Genomic DNA, 21,553 nt, shown 5'->3' on the forward strand with positions numbered 1-21,553 from the left:
TTGTCAATGTTCTGTGAATTGCGAACGGATGGCGGTAATCGATTCGCAAATTTGTACAGGGCAGTTTTTCTTTCAGACTGTGCAGCAGCTTTCTCCTCACAGACCACTGCAAGTTCTAAATAGCGGCTCATGTTGAATTAGGCCCAAAGTTCCATCTCTGACCCAGCGACCCTCTCTCAGCACAGCACCCATTACTCAGCAGCACAGGTCACAGCAGCACCCATCACCCCTCACCCATAGTAATCATCATCCACAAAGCCGTAACTAGACCTTTTGGTACTCTGTGCCAACAATAACCCAATTTTATATAGGGACAGAAATGGGAGTGGTCTTGCTGGGAATGGGTGTAATTATGCAATAGTACCAAACCCAATGACGTCACTCAGTAGTGCATCCTTATTTATCTTACATGATTATGTCCCTTATTCAAGTTTTGTCACACAGTAATGTCCATTATTCCCATTACATGACATGTAGGGGTAACTTTATTAAAGCTGATTAACATGAAAAGAGGTTATGTTGCTCATAGAAACCAATCAGAGTCTATAATTTCTAAAAAAAACCCTCTTTTCATATTTAGAAGCTTTAGTAAATTTACATTGTAGTGTGCCTTATTCATGTTACACCACAAAGTAGTACTTCTTTACCTTATTTGGAATGCATGCTCCTGGGCATTTGCGTAGTTAGCCACTGCTTAGAGCAGGCTTTTGCCGAGTGGGAGGGTATGTTCTGGAGGATTGGGGAGTAAAATGTTCCAGAGGCTGGGGAAGGGTATGTTCTGGGGGGGGGGGGGGGGGGGGAGTGTATGTTCTGAACGTCAGAGAAAAGGCATGCTTGGCCTTATACATTTAAATTTTAGAACCACACTTGTTTACAAGTTTAGGATACGACAGTGAGTTAAAAAAATGCCTATTATGTCTCCTGCCTCTCTGATCCAGCCAATATCTTTATGGGGTGTTAATTCACACATTTGTAAATGGCAATAGCGGGAACTAAAATACCATTATAAATAACATCTATAGATAACATGAGATGGTAGGAAAATGTTATTCAACATTTTTTAATAATCTATACAGTAATGAACAGAATCGATTTTCCACTCACAAAAGCTAGTAAAAAAACATTAAAAAGTCTAACTAGAAATAATTACTTAGTGAAAGACACACGATGAGAGGCTTGCAGCAGGCAGGAGTCATAGGCCCAAGATGAGAGGCAGGTGGCAGATTGGTGTCATTGGCCCAAGCTAAGAGGAGAGCGGCAGGCAGATGTCATTAACCCAAGGTATGAGGCAAGTAGGAGGAAGGTGTCGTTGGCCCAAGGTGAGAGGAGGGCAACAGGCAGATGTTGTTACCTCAAGGTAAGGGGTGGGTGGCAGGCATGTGTCATAAGCCCATGGTAAGATGTGGGTGGCAGAAAGGTGTCAAATGCACATGGTGGGAGTCAGGTGGCAGACAGGTGTCATAGACCCAAGGATAAGGGGGACAGCAGGTAGGTGTCACAGGCCCAAGGTGGTATTTGGGTGGCAGGTAGGTGTAAAAGATATGGGAAGATGGTAGGCTCCAAAGGCCCAAGGTGAAATTTTTTGGACATACAGTATATGTGTCAAAGGTCTAGAGTGGGATTAAGGCGAAAAGTAGGTGTCACAAGCCCAAGGTGGTACATGGGTGGCAGATAGGAGTTAAAGGCCTAATATGCTATTTGGGTGGCAGGTAGGTGTCCCATGCCCAAGGTGGTATTTTGCTGGCAGGTAGGTGTTAGAAGCCCAAGGTGGTTATCGGGTGGGAGCTAGGTACAAAAGGCCAAAGTGATTTTTGGGCAACAGGAACATTTGAAAGACCCAAGATTTGGGCGGCAGATAGATAAGAAAGGCCAAGGTGGGATTCGGGAAGCAGATAAGTGCCAAAGGTCCAAGGTGGTATTTGTGAAGCAAGTAGCTGTGAAAGGCCCAAGGTATTTTTTAGGTGGCAGTTTGGTGTCAAAGGCTTGGATTCAGGTGGCAGGTAGGTGTGACATCAACAAGGTGGTATTTGGACTGAAGTTAGGTGTTAAAGGTCTAAAGTGGTATTTGGGAAGATGGTAGTAATACATGTCCATGGTGGTATTTGGACTGAAGGTAGGTGTCACATGCCTAAGGTGGTATTTGGATGGCAGGAAGGCATCAAAGGCCGATAACGGTATTTGGGCAGCAGAAAGGTATCAAATAACCATGGTAGTATTTGGACTGTAGGTAGGTGTCACATGCCTAAGGTGGTATTTAGATGGCAGGAAGGCATCAAAGGCCGATAACGGTATTTGGGCAGAAGGAAGGGATCAAAGACCCATGGTGGTATTTGGGTGGCAGGGTGAATAGCCCAAGGTGGGATTGGGTACAAGGTAGGTTTCAAAGGCCCAAGGTGGAATTTTTGGAAGCAGCTAGGTATCAAAAGCAGTAAATGGAGTTTTGGTAGGTCAGTCGCACAGGACAGCAATCTGTATTTTCAACGTTTGGAAAGGAGGCCCCCCGATGGGTATAGTTTTGGATATTTGTATATAATCCCTGGGGGTGTGCTACCACTGGACAAGATTAACAGGTAGAAATTGAAGAGAAAAGACAGATTTGTCTCAGTAGTGGTGCACCACAGAATAATTTTATGACTTAAAATATACCTTTTAATAATTTACTTGGTAAAAAAGCTGCGAAAATATGACAAACTACATGAAACATGAAACGAAGACAAGTGAAAAATAGTGCAAGTTAAAAACTTGGGCTCATGCGGCGTCCCTTAGCAATTTTATTCCCATTAGATTTTATTTATTGATAGTGTCTCTTCCCTGCGTGTCAGCTATGTCGCCTGAATTACACTCGGGGGACGTGTTATACACAATTATTTTTATAATCTGAGGCCTTCCTGTCTGTAGGCAATGTCTGTTTAGGTTACAAAGTATCAATGTGAGTAAACTCTCATCCAATATGAAATTGTGTCAGTTTGTCTCTTTATTTTGACTACTTTATTTACAGAAGGTGAAACATGAGCCACAAAGTACTGCAGTCTTTAATTACCATACGAGTTAGGTAATAACACTGATAGTTTTCACTGTGTAGCGTATGGGTCCTGTTATTGGACCAACACAGTGATTTGAGTTGTGCTTCGGGCAGTAGGCAGATATCGCCTGGTGTGTACTGCTCAGCTTTTCAATAGCTTTAGTAATGAATTCTGCAAGTCTGCAAGACATGCCTTGATAAAGACCTAAAGAGAGGTCGAAACACGTTGACAGGATAGAACAAAGGAGTGCCAGAGGATGCGATCACCATATTGGGACTTGGTTACCAGTCAGCCTTCCCGGGAAGCCACCTGGTATTTACATCATTCCGAGCCTATTTTGAACTGTTTTTTATTTACAGTTCAATACCTTATGGTAAAACCGCACTTTGCACTTTATTTGTCTATGAAGAGATTTTGAAGTTTTTACTTTTACTCTGTGTGAATTGGCATTGATGTTGTGGATGTCATCATTAAAATTGGATTACGCTATGTTATCTTTTTATCTCTTATGATTTCAATATCACTGAACCTTGTTGTGGACATCTGGAGGAACATTCTTACCTTCAAGGATACTTTAAGAAGGAAAGTTATAAGTATTCATCCTAAGCGCTGGTGAAGGGTTTTGTCACCTTTTTGTACTTTGCATGTTTTCTTGGAGATTGTAGGACTGTCTCAGTACATTTCCCTTCTTAGCTGCTGGGTGCGCATTAGTATAATCTTTCAACCCCACTTTTCATAGGTAGCTGTCAATTGCCTTAAGTGGGATTCAGTGCAGCAGGTAGGTGTCACATTCCAAAATTGGTATTTCAACGGCAGGTAGGGGTCAAAGGCCAAAGGTGGGATTCAGGAGTCAGGTAGGTGTCACATGCCCAAGTTGGTATTTGGGCAGCAGGTAGCTGTGAAAGGCCCAAGATTGTATTCGGGCATCAGGGGGGTGCCACAGGCCCAAGTTGTTATTTTTAATGGCAGGTAGCTGTGAAAGGCCCAAAGTGGTATTTGGGTGGCAGTTAGGTGTCTTGTGCCCAATGTGGGATTCATGTGGTAGTTAAGTGTCAAATGCCCAAGAGTGTGTTTGGATGAAAGGTGTGATTTCACTCCTGATGGGCAGCGATTACCTGGTAGATGGGCTCTGCAAATTAGCAGCCCTGTGATCAGGTCTGAATAACCGCCAATAACCGGTGAATAAAAGACAAGTATTTACTGTAATAAACCCAAATCTTTGCTCTGTGAAAAACCTGTGTGATGATGTAAAATGGGAAGTGAGAGAACAGTAGAAACACTATGCTCCTATGCTGCAGGGCAGTGCCAGGTGCACACCATGTGCTCTGTACCCCAGATTAAAACCGCACACCACACAACATTCACATAACACACAGGAGACACTGACAAATCACACTTACCAATCATATCTTATACATTACATCACTAAAACAGCTTGCGGGAAGAAGCAATGTATTTGTCTTATTAGTCTTACCATCATTGTCAATATTGTAAAAGCACATGGGGTCAGAGGCCAGCTGTGGAAGGCAGACTGCCAGAAACACCTGAAGCAGACAGGCCACCTTGTATTCTTCCTCTAGGGATGAGCTCTCTGTGAAGGAATGGAGACATATACTGTATAACACCGAGGAAAGAGCTCCTACATCTGGACATCATTGTGCTCAATGTCATCCCCAATACAACCACATCTACATACATACACTGTTCTGTGCTACTGGTCTACATATACAGTATATTCATTACGGACGGAGGAAACATCATTCGATGGTGAGCAATCATCAAATTATTTTTCCTTCCTGTGGCTGCATAAGCGTCCACATCCATTCGCATGCAAATGCAGGGATTCGCTCGATGGGGGGGGGGGGGGGGGGGGGGGGGTATGGAGCAGACATTCGCTGAGATGGCGTTTACTCGCTCGTTAGGCAGGGAGAGGGTCAGAATCAGGCCCTATGTTACTATATTACTATGGATATGTTACTATGTTGTCTTCGTCAACCTAATTTAAATGATACATCTTTCCCTATCCATCACTTTGATCTAATTTTGAACTTCATTTGTTTACGTGTACAGTGTTTTTTCTAGAGGTTCCCCACTTGCTCGTGGCCCTACTGTGAATTTTTTCCTCGACTTCTTAGTATTAACTTTTATTACTGGTCAATCCCTCGTTATTCATTACTGATTTGTTACAAGCAATACAATCCAATTAGGTCTCTTTGTTTTGATACTGTAATTACCATGAAGTGGCCTAAAGTGGACTTTGCATTAAATCCCCAGCCCAACATGTCATGACGGTAATCCTTTTGATCACTGCAGTGCCATAAAGGAGCCTGGAAATCACCATGTAGAATGGCCACTCCCCCACATGGTGTGGCCCCTGACTCCTCCACACCTGAGCCTAGCATTCCTCTAACATCTTGTCAACAGGATTAAGGGGAAAGAGCCAGTGGTTCCCAACCCTGGTCCTCAAGTACCCCCAACAGTGCATGTTTTCCAGGTCACCCGGCAGGTGCACCCATTATTCAGGCACATTTGAAAAGATCCACAGGAGGAGCTAATTATAGCACTTGTGATTCTGTGTGGAGACCTGCAAAACATGCACTGTTGGGGGTACTTGAGGACCAGGGTTGGGAACCACTGATTTAGGTGATGTATAATGCCTAGAGACTAATTGTTGCCAACCATTCGCTGATGTCAGCATTATGCCACATTTTCTTCTCTTGCCACGCATCCTCTTAAAACGCTATTTCATTCTCATGTATTCAACCCAGTCTGAGCACCTTAATTTCATCATATATCCTAAATTTAACTTTAAGGGGAAAACATTGACGCCCTGATTCAGGTTCGCCCGGTAAGCTACAAACATCGCAGCTTACTGAGACGCTGCCTGGCCGAATAACCCCCCTAACCCCCCCCCCCCCCCCCACCCACCCCGAATCCCCTTGGTACCATGTGAAGGGATGTGTATGAGAACACATCCCCTCTCATGCCTCCATCATTTGATCAAATGATTTCTCCTGCATTGAAAATTGACCTTTATTATTATTTACGAGCACTATGGTGGGTGGCTAGCATCCAGTGGCATTCTGGCGGGCATCGTCCCACCTGCATACCCATGGGAATGCCCAGCGTTTTCATGAGGATTCCCATAAAACTCTGGGAGTTCCCATGGTCCAGTGCTGTCTCCGCTCCCGGTCCTCTCTCCTCGCAATGAACGGCCTGGCGAGTGTGTAACTCACCAAAGCCATCCATTGCTGCGGTCTGCACATGCGCAAATATGCGCTTACACATACGCAGTTCCCCAATCTTTGGAATGGGGCGAATTAGCCCTGTTCCGAGTGATCGTGAATCAGGGCCTTAATCCAAATAAAGAAAATCAGCAAACAAACAGCCTATAACCAAAAGTAATTTTTAAGGTTGTATTTCCCTTTAACAAAATATATATTATATTGTACAAATAATATGGAACATGATAATAATTTATTATCTTCAATGTTCATCAGTTCATGGAGTTCAGTTAATACCTGTTTTCATGTTTGACAGAGCCACCACCAAACTGGGGTCAACTTCACAGGGGATACCTGCCGAGGTCGCCAATTCAAATATACTAAGAGTCACCTAGAAGATGAAAATCACCATGTTATTGCCATATAATGTTGTAGACCATACATTTTATGCTTCACCTGGCAATCTATTTGATTAAACGATAACAATAATTCCAAAGTCGAAAACAAATAAATAAAACACCAACTGAAAAAGAGGTATTGCCCCAGGAGGCCGTGAACTAATTACACACTGGTAATTGCTGTAGAGAGCTGGGGATGGAAAAATCATACTGTGCTATTGTTTTTGCTAAAACATGTAACAGGCTGGAATAACATCAGACTAAGGGAAACTGGTCAGTCTTAATGTGCTGCATGGGTTTTTTTCCTTCTGCCTAGAGGAAAATTAGTACGTTATTATTACCTGCCAGTGCACGTTCAATTACCCATTCATTTCATATCACCATGTTTTTAAGTTGCTAGCACAACGATAATGTAGAATAATAGCCAAAAGGGCAATGTAGTGGAAAATGAAAGGGCTTTTCCGGCTTTATTCTCTGCTCTGAATGATGTAATAATATTTTGTTACATTATTTGAAAAGGTCCTTTCAAATGAAGAGAGTAAAAGAGCCATAGGTGGCCCAACTATTCATTAAAACTGTAAATAGGGTTCCCAGTCTCCTTAAGCTAAACACTAGGACATTAATTTGTTATGATGTGTCTCAATGTGTAAATGTGGCATTTCTTTTGAATTACATCTTTTGTACAACATTATTATCAAGATATTCCCATTTATTAAACAAAATGCCAACACTAGGAAGTTTGAGACTCAACCCAAGGTTTAATGGTGCATTTATGTCAGCAAAATTTGTAGGTGTAAGTATTGGGCTATCATGTAAATTACGGCATGGATTTCCAGCTTTAAAGTGAAGGATGTGGAATGGACACTTAGCGGCATATTTAATTAAACATTGGGCTTACCCTTCAGCTAATTACCATGCCGAACCTAAAAAGGCTATTCAACTCATTTATTCTTTTCTATTCACCGAAAATGAGGAAATAACGAGTGGAAACTCACTGATTCCATGTAAATTATTCAATGGGTTCTCCCTGAAAAGTTCATTCCCTTTTCTCACAGAGATGCTGATTGAATATGCCCCTTAGGGGGTGAATTCACTTAACTTACTTAATCAAGCTAGAAATCCTGACATGATTTTATCATTTTACTATACTCAAGACCTCTGAGAGAAAACAAACTTTAGAACATAAATTAAGTCTCAATTTCACACATTAAAATGATGGATATCACTAGATTTACTAAAAAGTGTGTTTTAAAACATCGGAAGAGTCATGCTCTGGCCAGTCAGAATATCAGTCAGTATTCAATGCGCCGGTGAGCGCAGCACAGCATACGCCGATCTACGCATGCCATTCCCTCGCCATGCATGTGCCGTTTTTTACACCCATCGCCATGCCTCCTGCTCACCCTATTCAATGCATCCGCTGCTTGCCGCCCCTGATGGCGAGCATTGACCAATGCGGCGTACAAGGAGTAAATGGCTCCATTTGTAGGAAGTGTTCAAATATTGCAGAGAAATGCAGAAATACGCAAATTAGCCTGAAAAAAAAAAGGTTCCAAATCTGCAGGCTGCTAATGCGGTGTGTGTATCTCCTCAAAGGCCAAACGAAGGAGTGAGGAAGAAGAGGTGAATAATGGGTAATAACTGAGGTGAATCATGGGTAGAATAAACAGTGAGAAGAAAAATGCATCATGGGGGAGAAAAATAAAAATATATTAATGTGGAGCTTTTAAAGAAAAAAAAATAATATCCTTAAAATAATTAAAAAATAGACTTGCAGACACCAGAAAAACAAAGAAAATATATATTTTTTTTATAAATCCATAAGTTGAGTTCACCTAAAAAAAGATGCAGAGAGGAAAACTGAGAGGCATACCAAAAAAATAAAGATAAAAGCGAGCAGCATTCTCCATTTTAGCATTGAATACACAAACGGCAAGGTGCACAAATGTACCATAAGAAAACAGCAGCAAGGACCAAACGGCAAACAAGTCGAAGCTCGCTGTTCATTTTTAGTGAATCAGGAGCGTTGAATGGGGCAACGACCATTTTTGGTGAACTGGCCTTCCCACCAAAAAAAAAAAGCAAAACTCGCCGGAAAAAACAGTGAACTGGGGACATTGAATACTGCCCTGAACATCCAATGCATTGCTATGGCAGAGAACGTCAGTGAATTGGTATAGCGCATATGGCTTTGTTCTGTTTGCATAAGATTCCAACAACTCTCCATGGACTGGACTTTCTGTACCGGCACTTAGTGTACCATTAAACAATATATAATAACCCCACACCAACTACAAATTAGGAAATAGTCCTAGTGCTATCAGCATGGATTTGTTTCTTCCTAAGTGGGTGCCCTTTTTGGGTTTTTTCTTTTTGCTGGTCCATGAAGACCAGCTTCAAACTGGAACCCACCACCACCACCACACACACACACAACATTTTGTCCATGTACTGTATTCACTATATACATTTTAAGTTAAAATGCGTATGTGTTCTCCACAGAGTAGTGTCTGAGCAATTATTCAGCATACAGTTCCAATTTAGAGACACAAACGGGGTGAACTGCACCAGTAGTTTTGATAATATTTATTCAATGCGTCCATTCCCCACAGAGAGAAATGCGACTTTAATCCACAGGTTACATTAAATAATTCATAGAGAAAGAGATGGCATGTTGCTGGGGTGCATTGCAGAGGTCACATGCTGTATTAGAAAAGTATAATATAAAGGAAATTCAGACAAAGATTTATAAAATTGTAAAGTAGGGGAAATAATAGAACATTAAGGGGTGATTTCAGTTGTTCCCAATAATTTTTTGCACAGTAAAAATGGGCCTTTATAAGAATTATTGGTACTTGTTTCCTAGCACGGCACCCACGGCATTTACATCTTATGGAATCTTATGCATCGCAGTGATGCGATGCGATTTTTTATTGTATAAGCACCCTAATGGGTGCTTACAATGTTAAATGCCCCCCCCCCATATACGATTTTTAATTGTATAAGCACCCTAATGGGTGCTTACAATGTTAAATGCCCCCCCCCCCCATATACGATTTTTAATTGTATAAGCACCCTAATGGGTGCTTACAATGTTAAATGCACCCCCACTCAACCCCCAACATTAACGCCAACCCGAAGCGTGGCTAGGGGCGGTGGTACGCGAGGGCTCGGTGGCTCGCTGCGCTCGCACACTATCTAAAATCAACTTTACGCCGACGTGGATAGTGGGGGTATGAAAAGGTCGGAGGACGCGTACCGCCGCCCCGTGCGGGCTTGCTGCGCTCGCCACGCTTTGGGTTGGCATTGATAGTGGGGGGCCATTTAACATTGCAAGGACCCTTCAGGGTGGTTGTACAATAAAAAATCGTATACCATCGCATTGTATGCCATTGTATGGCATACGATGCTATACAATTTTTTTTTATTTTACAACCACCCTGAAGGGTCCTTACAATGTTAAATGGCCCCCCACTATCAACGCCAACCCGAAGCGTGCCGATCGCATTGCATACCATATTTAGGCTTATGGTATACAATGCGATGGGCACCGTGCTAGGAAAAAAATACTAAATTATTTATCAGATATTTCACTTCTAGTTTCTGCGGATCTATGGGCCTGATTCAGACTTGCTCACTGGACTGTGAGTATTCGGATCCAAGCGAGCAGGTAAACGCTGCCCCGCCGAGCTCCCTCCGCCCCAGTGCACGGCTGTGAATGCATTCGCAGCCGCGCACACAGGGGGGAAATCACTCACCATCAAATAATTTCCCCCTGCTCATAGCGCTGAGTAAGTCTAGACTTACTGGGCACTGCAAAGGCCATGGGGAAAAGGAGGCCACGGCTGATGTCGGTTGTCTAACCACTCTGATTATACATTACAGCGGCCAGTGCATACAAAGTTGATGCAGGTGGATGCGGCTGATTCCATCCACAGGGCATATGCCTATTTATCATCAAAGGCTGGACGAGTTGCACTGGGGGATACTTATCACCAGAGCATGTCAGCATTGCTCCGTGTTGGCACATCACACTGCTACCTGACTGCTTCTGTGCATGAGTCACTTAAGCTCACCCATGCCCTGATAGTGAGTAAGAGGCGTAGGGATCGCTGCACCCCCAGCACCTTCTCACCATAAAAAGGAGCAGGGCTCGGAGAATAAGCATCTTCTAAAGATGGCGTTTGTTCTCGCAGGCAAAATCCAGTTTGCTGAAGATCAGGTGGTCCTATCAGACTTAAATAACGAATGACCATTTTAAGAATGATGAATAGGCCCATATGCCAAATGGCTGATTACGGCCGTAGTTAAGATCAAAAGGGTACAAATGGGTATGTACACAACAAGAAAGAAAAAGGTGTGTCTCGGTGTGGTGCACCTTAAGTAATTCTCACACATAAAAATTAACTTTTATTATTATTGAGGTAAAAGACTAGCGAAATATAAAAACACACAAGACAAGGACGACATAAATGAGGTGTGTTTAAAAAACGGCGGCTCACTCTCTCAGCTCTGTGTGACAATTTATGATACACTGTCAACAGGTACTCTCCGTCGACACCTATTTTATATCACGTCAAATGGATCAATATCCTATATATCGGTGTTCACTTCGGATTCCAGTGTGGGGTACGTGTCAACTGTTTGAGGTGTCCTCATATATAGTAGACTTAGTGTTTTATTGAATCAATAAGATTATAACCATGATATCATTTTCATATTTATGGCAAATGCATCATGTTTTGACCTGTGTCGATTATTCTATCTGACACATGCGTTCTTATAAGTCACGGCCAAAAAAAATGGGCAATATTTCAGGTCAGTCTGATGCTCAGTCACCTGTCATAGGTCCTCACACTGAGTTATACTACAACAGTGTGTTCCCACTACAGGTTCTAGGTACACTAATATCGTATTCCCTATGTGCAGCCGCACTTTATTAGGGATGTAGATGTGCCTAAAGATCATACAATACTACTGAGTGGGTTTGTGCTATTATATCAATATCCACTGTAGTTGTATTTTATTGTTGCCATAAATTCCCTTCTTGGGTAAATTGGACCCTGCTTAGCAAGGGTTATATCATATGATAGTGTCAATTATACACATAAGTCTATAAATTACTTCAATAATCAGTCTGAGAATCCATGTAGTGCATCCGTACCCATTCGATCTTAGTACATTTCCCTGAATGTATTTATTTGCATTTACCCTACTCTTTATGCCCTTTGGTTATTGGCTATTACACTATTGTGCACATTTTCACTCTATCTTTTTTGTTTTCTCCCACAAATCACGTTTGGACTCTTTCAAATAACCCACAGCTGAGCCTGGAGTAAAGTCTGTATTACCACCATTTATATACCACTAATTGTACAGTTTTATTTATGAAGCGTGTGTCTTTTCCTTTACCAGTTTTAGATTCCACATCATTCCACTGGTAGACAAGTACCCATTATTTAATTGGTGAAGTACAAAAATTTCAACATTGCTTTGCAGGTTGTGGTATAAATGGTCAACAATGTCTAGGTAGACAGTCAGTAGGACGACCACTATCGGTCGACATTGATTAGACAGACACCTAAAATGGTTGACATGCCCCAGGCTGACATTGACAAAAGGTTGACACAAGCAAAAGGTGATGCAGCCACCGCGGACATCCACCCAAACGGTTCAGACATGCCCCAAAAGCTCTGCATTGCTACACAAGCAAAGGTCCATCATTGCCATTCATCCCCCCCTTGTGTCATCATGTGTCACCGCCCCATTGCAACAATTCAAGTTTAAGTAGAATCTGCAATTTTCTGCAAGGCTTATGGAAGTAACCCCATTAGCAAAAGCACATTGTAATTGGGGGGAAAGTCTTACCAATTACTTGTAAATGTATACAAGAAATAATATGTCTGACTTGATCATAAGCAGTTTATTTCTTTTGTTATATCTTTTTTGATACTATATTATTATTATTATTATTATTACTGCATTTTCTGCAAATAACGAGGGGAAACATAGTTGTCTTTTTCTTGTATTGTATAAAATATGCTCCATTCTTTAAAATGAAAACTAGAGGACAGAATAGTTGGTATAAAATAGTCCCTACTAAGATTTCCATAGAACACTGTATTGCTGGTTTTTGACTTTGATATGTACAAATAACATATGTTAAGCTGCGCTTTACTACAGCTCTGTCACTGGGTGGCTTTGATTTGCTATACAGGTCCATTGATTCATACAGCGGTTACTACTATATGCCACAAGTGACTTCACTCATCTCCACAAGATGCCTTGTTGATATGTGGTGTCAGTTATTACTTAATACTCACCCCATAAAGTTCTGAACAAGCTGCCTGTGCACATCTTCCACCAGGAAACTCTCCTGGAAAAGAAAGTCTACACAAGGCAAGACAAGCTGTTTAGTATTCCTTCAAACTACCCCCTGACAAGACATGTCTCGTGTCTGCTATCTCTTAGTCACGTCAAGTTCTCTCTCATTGCAACGCATCACCAGGCAGCTCTCAGCATGGTATCACACCATGCAGGCATCGCAGACACAATCCGCATGATTTTGCTGCCAGGAAGGCTGGGTCCAGAACACAGCAGTTGAATATTTGGTTCTGTCATTTAGGGGAAAATATTGTTTTACTGCACCTTCACAACTTTGCAAAGCCCAAAATTCTACTTAAGGAATTTAAGGTCAAATGACGACCTCTGTAGTGGCTTGGGAAGATAAGCAAAATAAACTATAACAGTTGGCTCATTTTTAATTAGTCTTGTTTTTTTGTCAACAAAGTTCTAGAGAAATGAAACAACTTTGATTGCTTTCATGTCACACGACCATGTAAAAAACTTCAAGATTAATTTGCAGAAATCTGTATTCTCTTGTTGCCTCTGTGTTTTTTTCCCATTATCAATTTACATGTTTAAATTACTCGCTGTAATAGTTTTGTATTCTTTCATTTAGATCACGTTTTTCATGCCAGCTGGCAGCGGTTTATATTTTATAGCCCTTTAGAATAGTGTTTGGGTAGGAGCATTTTCAGGGCCATAGTGAAAGCAGTGCAATTAGTTCCTACCACCCGGGGCACAACAACAACAAGATATGCCCCAGGTACTGCCCTTGCAGAACGTGTGGCTGGCTCAGTGGGGGGATGAAACACCCAGCATCCTGCTCAAAGTATTCTACTAACTGTTCTCACAGTGAAGGAACCATCACCACCAACAGAAGACAATGGAATGGAAATGACAGATATTATTTAATGGTAAATCATGGACCATATCATACAGCCCATCAAGAACCTTTACAATCTGGTGGACCCTTATGCAATAAATAACACCTTACTTTTGTATCAATGTCTATTTCCCTATGGGTTGTAAGCTTGCAAGCAGGGCCCTCCTACCCCTATCACTGTCTGTTATTGCCCAGTTTGTTTAATAACAGTTGTTTCTAAATTTAAAGCCCAACAGTGTTTGCTATGTTATATAAAAAACTGTTACTACGGACTACTTTTACTACAATAAATTGCATAACTCCTCTATATTGACTCATGCAGAGGCGTAACTACTTTTTTTGCGCCCCCCCCGCCGTACATTTCGGGCGCCCCCCCCCCCCCCCCCCGAAATATTAACCCCCTCCTTACCCGTCCCCATTGCCGCCGGCGCCGCTGCCTCTAACCTGACACGCAGATCTGTGTCGGGTGACGGGCAGTACCCGGCTCCGGCTGCAGTGCTAATATAATAACAGACACTCGGAAAATGGCTGCCCCCATACAGCATTATTATTATTATTATGTCTCTTATTATATTAGCACTGCAGCCGGAGCCGGGGACCACCCGTCACCCGACACAGATCTGCGTGTCGGGTTAGAGGCAGCGGCGCCAGCGGCAATGGGGTAAGGAGGGGGAGGGCAGGAGTCGGGAGCCGGGACCAGGTGGTAACTATTGTCCCGCAGACCCCCCAGGCGCCCACACCTGCCTAGCGCCTCCCCGCCACCGCGGGGGCTGCGGGACTATAGTTACGCCACTGGACTCATGAGATATAGGACCTTATTCTAGTCTATACGCTCCCCTTCACATTCGCACAGGGGATCAATGGTTTACAACTGCGCATACACATACACATATATGCAAATGTGCAGCTGCTTGGTGCAAGCAGGTAAGGCAAATTGATTATTCTCTGTCCCGTTCGCACCTAGAAGTGCGGGTGGGGGGGGGGGGGGGGCGCCACGCGGGAGGAGGTTTGCGGCAATGAGGGGCTGCGCCCATGGGAATGCCCAGCGTTTCATGGGTGTTCCCATGAAAACACTGGGCGTTCCCATTGTAATTCAGCCATGGCGAAGGTGTGAGGGGTTCCCGTACAGGTGTCTTAGATCTGCGAGCACTTGCAATGTTTTTATTTTTTTCCATATTTTAGAGTTTTTCTTGAAAATGGTGCTAGGATCTCAAGCATGGGCTCTTCATTGGTGACAGAAGCTGACTGATGCACAAAATATAACACTGCAGCACCCGCCTCCTGTCACTGACACCCAGGTGTGGGCTACACCCCCCACCCCCTACTAGTGTAAGACAAGATGATATGTTACTTCTGATGATAAAGTGGAGAAGGAATAAAGCCAAAACTAGAAACATTTAATTAATAAATGAACAACAATTATCCAAAAAATGTGGGCGCTGAAAAAAATGGGTGGTGAAGATCCCACAGTACAGATCTTTTTGCCTTTTTTCTTATCACCAATGTAAGGTGCTTCATATTAATTAAATATGTTTGTAGACACTAAATACTTTGATTTAAAGGATCACTTAAAACACCACTTAATCAGAACACTGTATTAGTCTGTCATAGTTCCAACAAGCCAAGTATTGATATGAGGACATAACAGTACCCATACAGGCCAATCATGCCATTACTTATGTCTAGAGATTAAATCAGTTACAATATAATATATTTTCCCCCCTGAAGAAACATGACGTTGAAAGTACGCTGATGAGCTTAATTACAGTTGTTATTTTGGTATATAATTACTTAAGTGAATACGGAGGGAACATAATGACCATTCTTGTTTTACATTACATTAGTGGTCTTAATTGAGCTTGATGAATCTGGGCATGAAGTAGGCAGAGGTAGTTGAATTCCAGTCCTAACTACAGGATCTCCATGGATCTCTATGAGCACAGTGCTCCCTAGTGGTCAAAGAACAGTTAACATTATTAATTGAAAGACATTATACGGCATATGCATAGATGGTTGCTTAGTAACCAGAAAACTTACACAGCACAGTGTGTTTACAACTACTGCTTGACAAAAATCATAAATTCACCTACATTCCACTGTTGTGGGATTGTGGGAGACCTTAGACATAAGGAACAAACACCATTTACAGTACATGAGAAAGGTCACAATTATATCCTGTGTAATGCAATACATTGGTGCACTTACACCTTACTTATGATTTAATCGTACCTCCCGATTACAGTGGGACAGTCCCGCGAGCAGGGGGCAGTCAGTGATCACTAAAGTGCAGGGAGGGAGTTGGGGTATGCCCAGCTGCTGGGGGTACGCTCCAAAAAATTACAAATCACAAATATGGGGGTCATGGCGCTAAGTCACAACCCCTCTGCCCGAGGCCATGCCCACCAGTAATGTAGCTTTGCCACTTCTTGGGTCGTGAACTTCGATGCACAGAAGTTGGGAGGTATGACTTAATGAGCACTGGAAAACATATGTCCATTTACATGTCTGTAAATCCAGAAACATCTATGTAAATCAGACCAATAACTTTATACAGTGCTCATGCTCCATCCACTTCCAAACAGCAGGATATAGAAGATTCTATTATGGAAACTATCTTGAAGTGCAAATCAACCCCCGTCCCATATATTTATGCATATGGACCATCAATGGGTGTAGTATAATAGGTCAACAAAGTCAAGGTCAACATGCATAAGGTCAAAACTTGAAAACGGTCAACCCAAGAAAAAAGGTTGACACGGAAAAGGTTGACACATAAAAAGGTTGACACAAGAGCATGTGGACCCCCTAATTAGTGTACCGCTTTGCTCTCCATGCTCCGGGACACTTTAATGTTCCCAGTTGGACTCTACGTGGATCGTAAATGATTAAGGAGGTAAAACAAATTAAGAAAGTCCCAAAAAACTCATGTTGACCATTTCATATGTTGACCGTAGCCATGTCGATCATATATATGTGATCATATAGTGTTGACCTATTGACTGTCAACCTAGATAGACATTGTCTATCATCTATCCAGATACCCATCAATCCTGCCTCATAATATTATAATGGTATTCCCAGTTTGGACTTGTACTGTCCTGCAACAATCTTCAAACTGCAATCTTGTGCAGCACTCTATTGGTTACTCTGCAGGTAAGTCCCAGATGGTACATCTAATAGATTTCTCCAGCTTGAGCAGATTAAGGGCCTAATGGGCCTGGAGCTGAAAAATATTCAAGGGCCTATTATGAGAAGTGGAGGTGGTGAAGCCAATGATATATCGGCATGTACAACCCAAACACTATAAGTCCCAGTGCCTGGGAGGGTATGAAATAGCATTACTCCCAACTGTCCTGATTACAGCAGGACAGTCCCGCTATTTAGAGACTGTCCTGCTGTCCCCAGCGCGGCTGGCAATGTCCCGCGGGCAGGGGCAGTTGGGGGAGCCGAAAATAACTGCTGCTAATTGCTGAAGAGATGCCATGAGCAGTGCAGGGAGGGCAAGGAGCGAGCTGGGGGTTGCCTAGTCGCTAGGGGAGCGCTAGGCATGCCCGTGAAAATACTAAACATGGGGTTGCGGCACGAGCCAACTCCCCTTTACCCAAGGCCACGTTCACCCGCGCCATATCTCCACCTCATTTTCAGACTGGCCTATGGCACAACAGGCCCAGATTTGGGTAATCAGAAAGTTGTAAGGTATGCAATTTTAATACTTATGATTTATGGCCGACCATGTGGCCAGCTGGTGTCTGGTGATCATCATACTGTCATGGTGATGGGTCTATTTCCAAACCGTTATTAATCTGGCCCCGAACTCAAGGCTGTGAGGAAACAACCCTCTGAGCTTAAAATAAGGGGCAGAGAATCTTAAATCACTCAGGCACAACCCTGCGGCTACAGTAAGTGATTCGCCCCTAGGTTTCTGATTTTTTAGAATTGCCAGCCTGGCATTACAAGACAAAACTGAGGCGATGCAGAGCTGAAGGAACACCTGCTTGCGGAGCATTTCACCCTTTAACACTATGCAACAGCTACTACCAAGCTCTAGATTTTGTAATAATCAAACAGCAACCATCAGACCACTACATAACAATATTGGATGGTGCACTGCAGACAACAAAATCTGAATCCATTGAGTCTAACTACTCTCCCTGCTGCCAATGTATAATACAACTGCATATACTTTACTAAGCTTAAAATCACAGGATACATAATGAAGTAAAGAACATTATCCCTAGCACATAGCGGGACATTATTCACACAGACTGCATAGTCTAGAGATGATTGGGCAATCAGGCGGCATTGTAGACTATAAAACACATAGAATCAGCACCACAATGACACTGTTAGCCTCACACATGGATCTCGGTATGGAAAGTACATTAAGCAGACCCGTTTGGAAACACCTATTATGTACAACGGCAGGTGGCTCATTCCATAAAACTAAACTGCAATCTCTATTATAAATAAATTGTCTGGAAGAGGCCAGAGGCATTGTGGGAAGATCTGAATTCCGGTAGGGACGAGATTATTGGACACATCAACGTGCTTCAGTCTTGTTGCGAATGTTCCACTAAACCTTTCACTGGATCACTGGAGTAAATTCCCTATGGTACAAACATTCCCATTCTGTTAACAGGAAATAGCTATTCAGGTTCAGCAAGGAATAAAAGGGAAGTCACCATTCAGTGGTTAATTGGTCATCACAACCAGTCTACTTTGTGGAAACAGCAAGGAAATTCAGCCTGCTTACCATAAAATGCAATGTGTAAGGATGTACACTATAATATACTATATACTTTCATAAGGTAACTTTATTACAATGGAACTGAGGACACAAATAAATTGAAGAAAATCAGGAAAGAACTTACAAAAGAAGGACGATTGCCAAAGTAATTATCCACAAAGTAAATTATAAACATATGTCTGAAGTAAGAAAAATCGGTACTCTTTACCTAGCACGGCGCCCACGATGTCCATCGCGGTCATCGGGGGTAAAAAATCGCGGGCATTGCGGCCATCGCATGCACTAAAAAAATGGGTGCGACGCGATGCCCGCGATTTCCCATAGGGATCAATGTTAAAAGTGTGATTGGACGCGATTTTACTGTTCAATGCCTCAATGCCCGCGATTTTTCCATAGGAAACAATGTTAAATGGGCCACAGAGCCCTAATAGTCCCCCTGAAGTCTGAAATGGCCCCCACAATTGTAAACGCCACCCCACGATCAACGTGAACCCGAAGCGTGGCGAGCGCAGCGAGCCCGCGAGGGGCGGCGGTACGCGTCCTCCGACCTTTTCATACCCCCACTATCCACGTCGGCGTGGAGTTGAGAATAGAATAGTGTGGCGAACGCAGCGTGGCGAGCGCAGCGTGGCGAGCGCAGCGAGCCCCGCGAGGGGACACGGATACCTGTGAAGCCCGCGAAGGGACGCGTTTACCTGTGAAGGTATCCGCGTCCCCTCGCGGGGCTCGCTGCGCTCGCCACGCTTCGGGCTCGGTGGCTCGCTGCGCTCGCCACACTATTCTATTCTCAACTCCACGCCGACGTGGATAGTGGGGGTATGAAAAGGTCGGAGGACGCGTACCGCCGCCCCTCGCGGGCTCGCCACGCTTCGGTTTCACGTTGATCGTGGGGTGGCGTTAACAATTGTGGGGGCCATTTCACACTTCAGGGGGACTATTTGGGCTCTGTGGCCCATTTAACATTGTTTTCTATGGAAAAATCGCGGGCATTGAGGCATTGAACAGTAAAATCGCGTCCAATCACACTTTTAACATTGTTCCCTATGGGAAATCACGGGCATCGCGTTGCACCCGTTTTTTAGTGCATTTGATGGCCGCGATGCCCGCGATGGGCGCCATGCTAGGTAAAGAGTACCGAAAAATCAAATCAATAATATTTAAAAATGATACCCCTAATTCACCGCATCCCTGACAGAACCTCCTAATAAAATTATCTAGCACTGCTCCTCACAGTAACTTGGAACTTTCTTTGACCTCAATATGAAATAAATATGGAATTCTTGAAGCTGATTAGTAATACAAAACGCTGTTTTACTTCATATACCAAAACAATTTTCAAAATGTAACTTCATTGAATAGAGATAAAACCAATAATAATAATAATAACAATAAACTGACCGCAAGGGTATTTACCCCTTCTCCCTTGGCAGATCTAAATAATATCTTAAGAGGTCACAGAAATAACTGATTGGAGTCCACTTATGTATAATTAAAGTATGTTCAGTGTTTTTAAAATAAATACAGTAAACTCGTCTTGTTACTTACGGGGAAATTTACTAAAGGAAATTTGTAAAAAATAGGTGTATTTGTATCCAGAAATACACTTATTTTTGACATTTACTATCCCGAAAATACGACAATTCGTATTTGTATTGATAGCACATCAATACGACTACGAATTGCCGTATTTTCGGGATAGTAAATGTCAAAAATAAGTGTATTTCTGGATACAAATACACCTATTTTTTACAAATTTCCTTTAGTAAATTTCCCCCTTAATCTCCAACAAAAGCTTTATCATGGGGCTATTCTTAACAATATCCACATATTTATTTAAAAAAATCTATTTTTTCTGAATATACTAAAAATGTCTGCATGTCATGTGTCACAAATTCTGTACGTCATTGTTTGAGCATCAGATAATGGGTAAGAGCACCTTCTGCATATTTTATATGCGCATCAAGGGAACTTCCACCTGACCTGATTCAAATTTCTATTTGCCTGTCTACTTTCTGCAAGTCCAAAAATAAATTTGCACCCTTTGTATAAATGTAAAGCAGAATGTCAAAATGTGTCAGTCAAAAATGCATGCAAACTCTATGCCGAACTCTGCTGCATGAGTTGTTGTATGGGCACCATGCTGAAAATACAATGGGAGAGCATCATTTCATCAAAAGCTATTTTGTTCCCATCACAGTGATAAGACTTTGAGATTCACCTTGACGTGGTGGATGTTTGGCCAAATATATGCCATTGGTGTGTCCACAGACTCCACACAGTGCAATTTGCACTATCAATTTTGACTATGTAGTTAAAAGCGCATAGCACAATTTGCACGAAGCTATGCAGCACCCAATCTCAATTCATTCCTGACTTGCAGCCCGCGTTATCGGGATCAAAAGTAGAAATAAACTGTGCTGCACAGTCTATTTCTAATATGTTCAAATGAAGGCCATGCTGCTCAATGCAACCACTGTCGCACCCTCCCTTCCTCCCTGCCAGCAAATGCCGGCACCACACCGGGTCCCAACGGCCGCAGATATCGGATCGATATCGCCAGCCACCTGATCGGCCCGTGTGGACACATCATAAGAAACTCATTTATACTCCATGTTCATTTTGCAGTTTACCATACTTGCTTTTACTGTGAGTGTTCCTAATGCTTAGAGTGTGCATCTGTATTTTCTTTTCCTGCACGGCACTACAAGTCTTAGCATGGTACATTTTTTTCTATGTTTAAAAATAATGGGCTTGATTCAGGTCCAGTTGTTAATGCAGCGCATGCTGCAAAGTAATGATGTTCCTTGCTTATCGCATGCGCAAGACCCACACTGCAGTACAGGTATGCGACATAGGACACATTATGGCATCAAACTGTCAGTGAGTGTCAGAATGCTGCCATTGGGAGTGCAGTGATGACCTCCATTTCTCAA

General features: G+C 42.7%; 1 protein-coding gene across 2 annotated transcripts in view; it reads right to left on the reverse strand.

The window, feature by feature from the left end:
• NCKAP1L (NCK associated protein 1 like) overlaps positions 1 to 21,553 on the reverse strand; it is a 188,796-nt gene that overhangs the window by 47,293 nt on the left and 119,950 nt on the right. For both annotated transcript variants that reach the window (XM_083169529.1, XM_083169530.1), the window contains 2 exons: positions 6,545 to 6,638; positions 4,498 to 4,614 (listed from right to left, as the gene is read on the reverse strand). In XM_083169529.1, the coding sequence (XP_083025655.1) occupies positions 4,498 to 4,614; positions 6,545 to 6,638 (211 nt within the window). The remainder of the gene's footprint in view (positions 1 to 4,497; positions 4,615 to 6,544; positions 6,639 to 21,553) is intronic.

The sequence above is a fragment of the Crinia signifera genome, chromosome 2 (assembly GCF_055691185.1).
Source record: "Crinia signifera chromosome 2, ASM5569118v1, whole genome shotgun sequence".
Classification (NCBI taxonomy): Eukaryota; Metazoa; Chordata; class Amphibia; order Anura; family Myobatrachidae; genus Crinia; species Crinia signifera.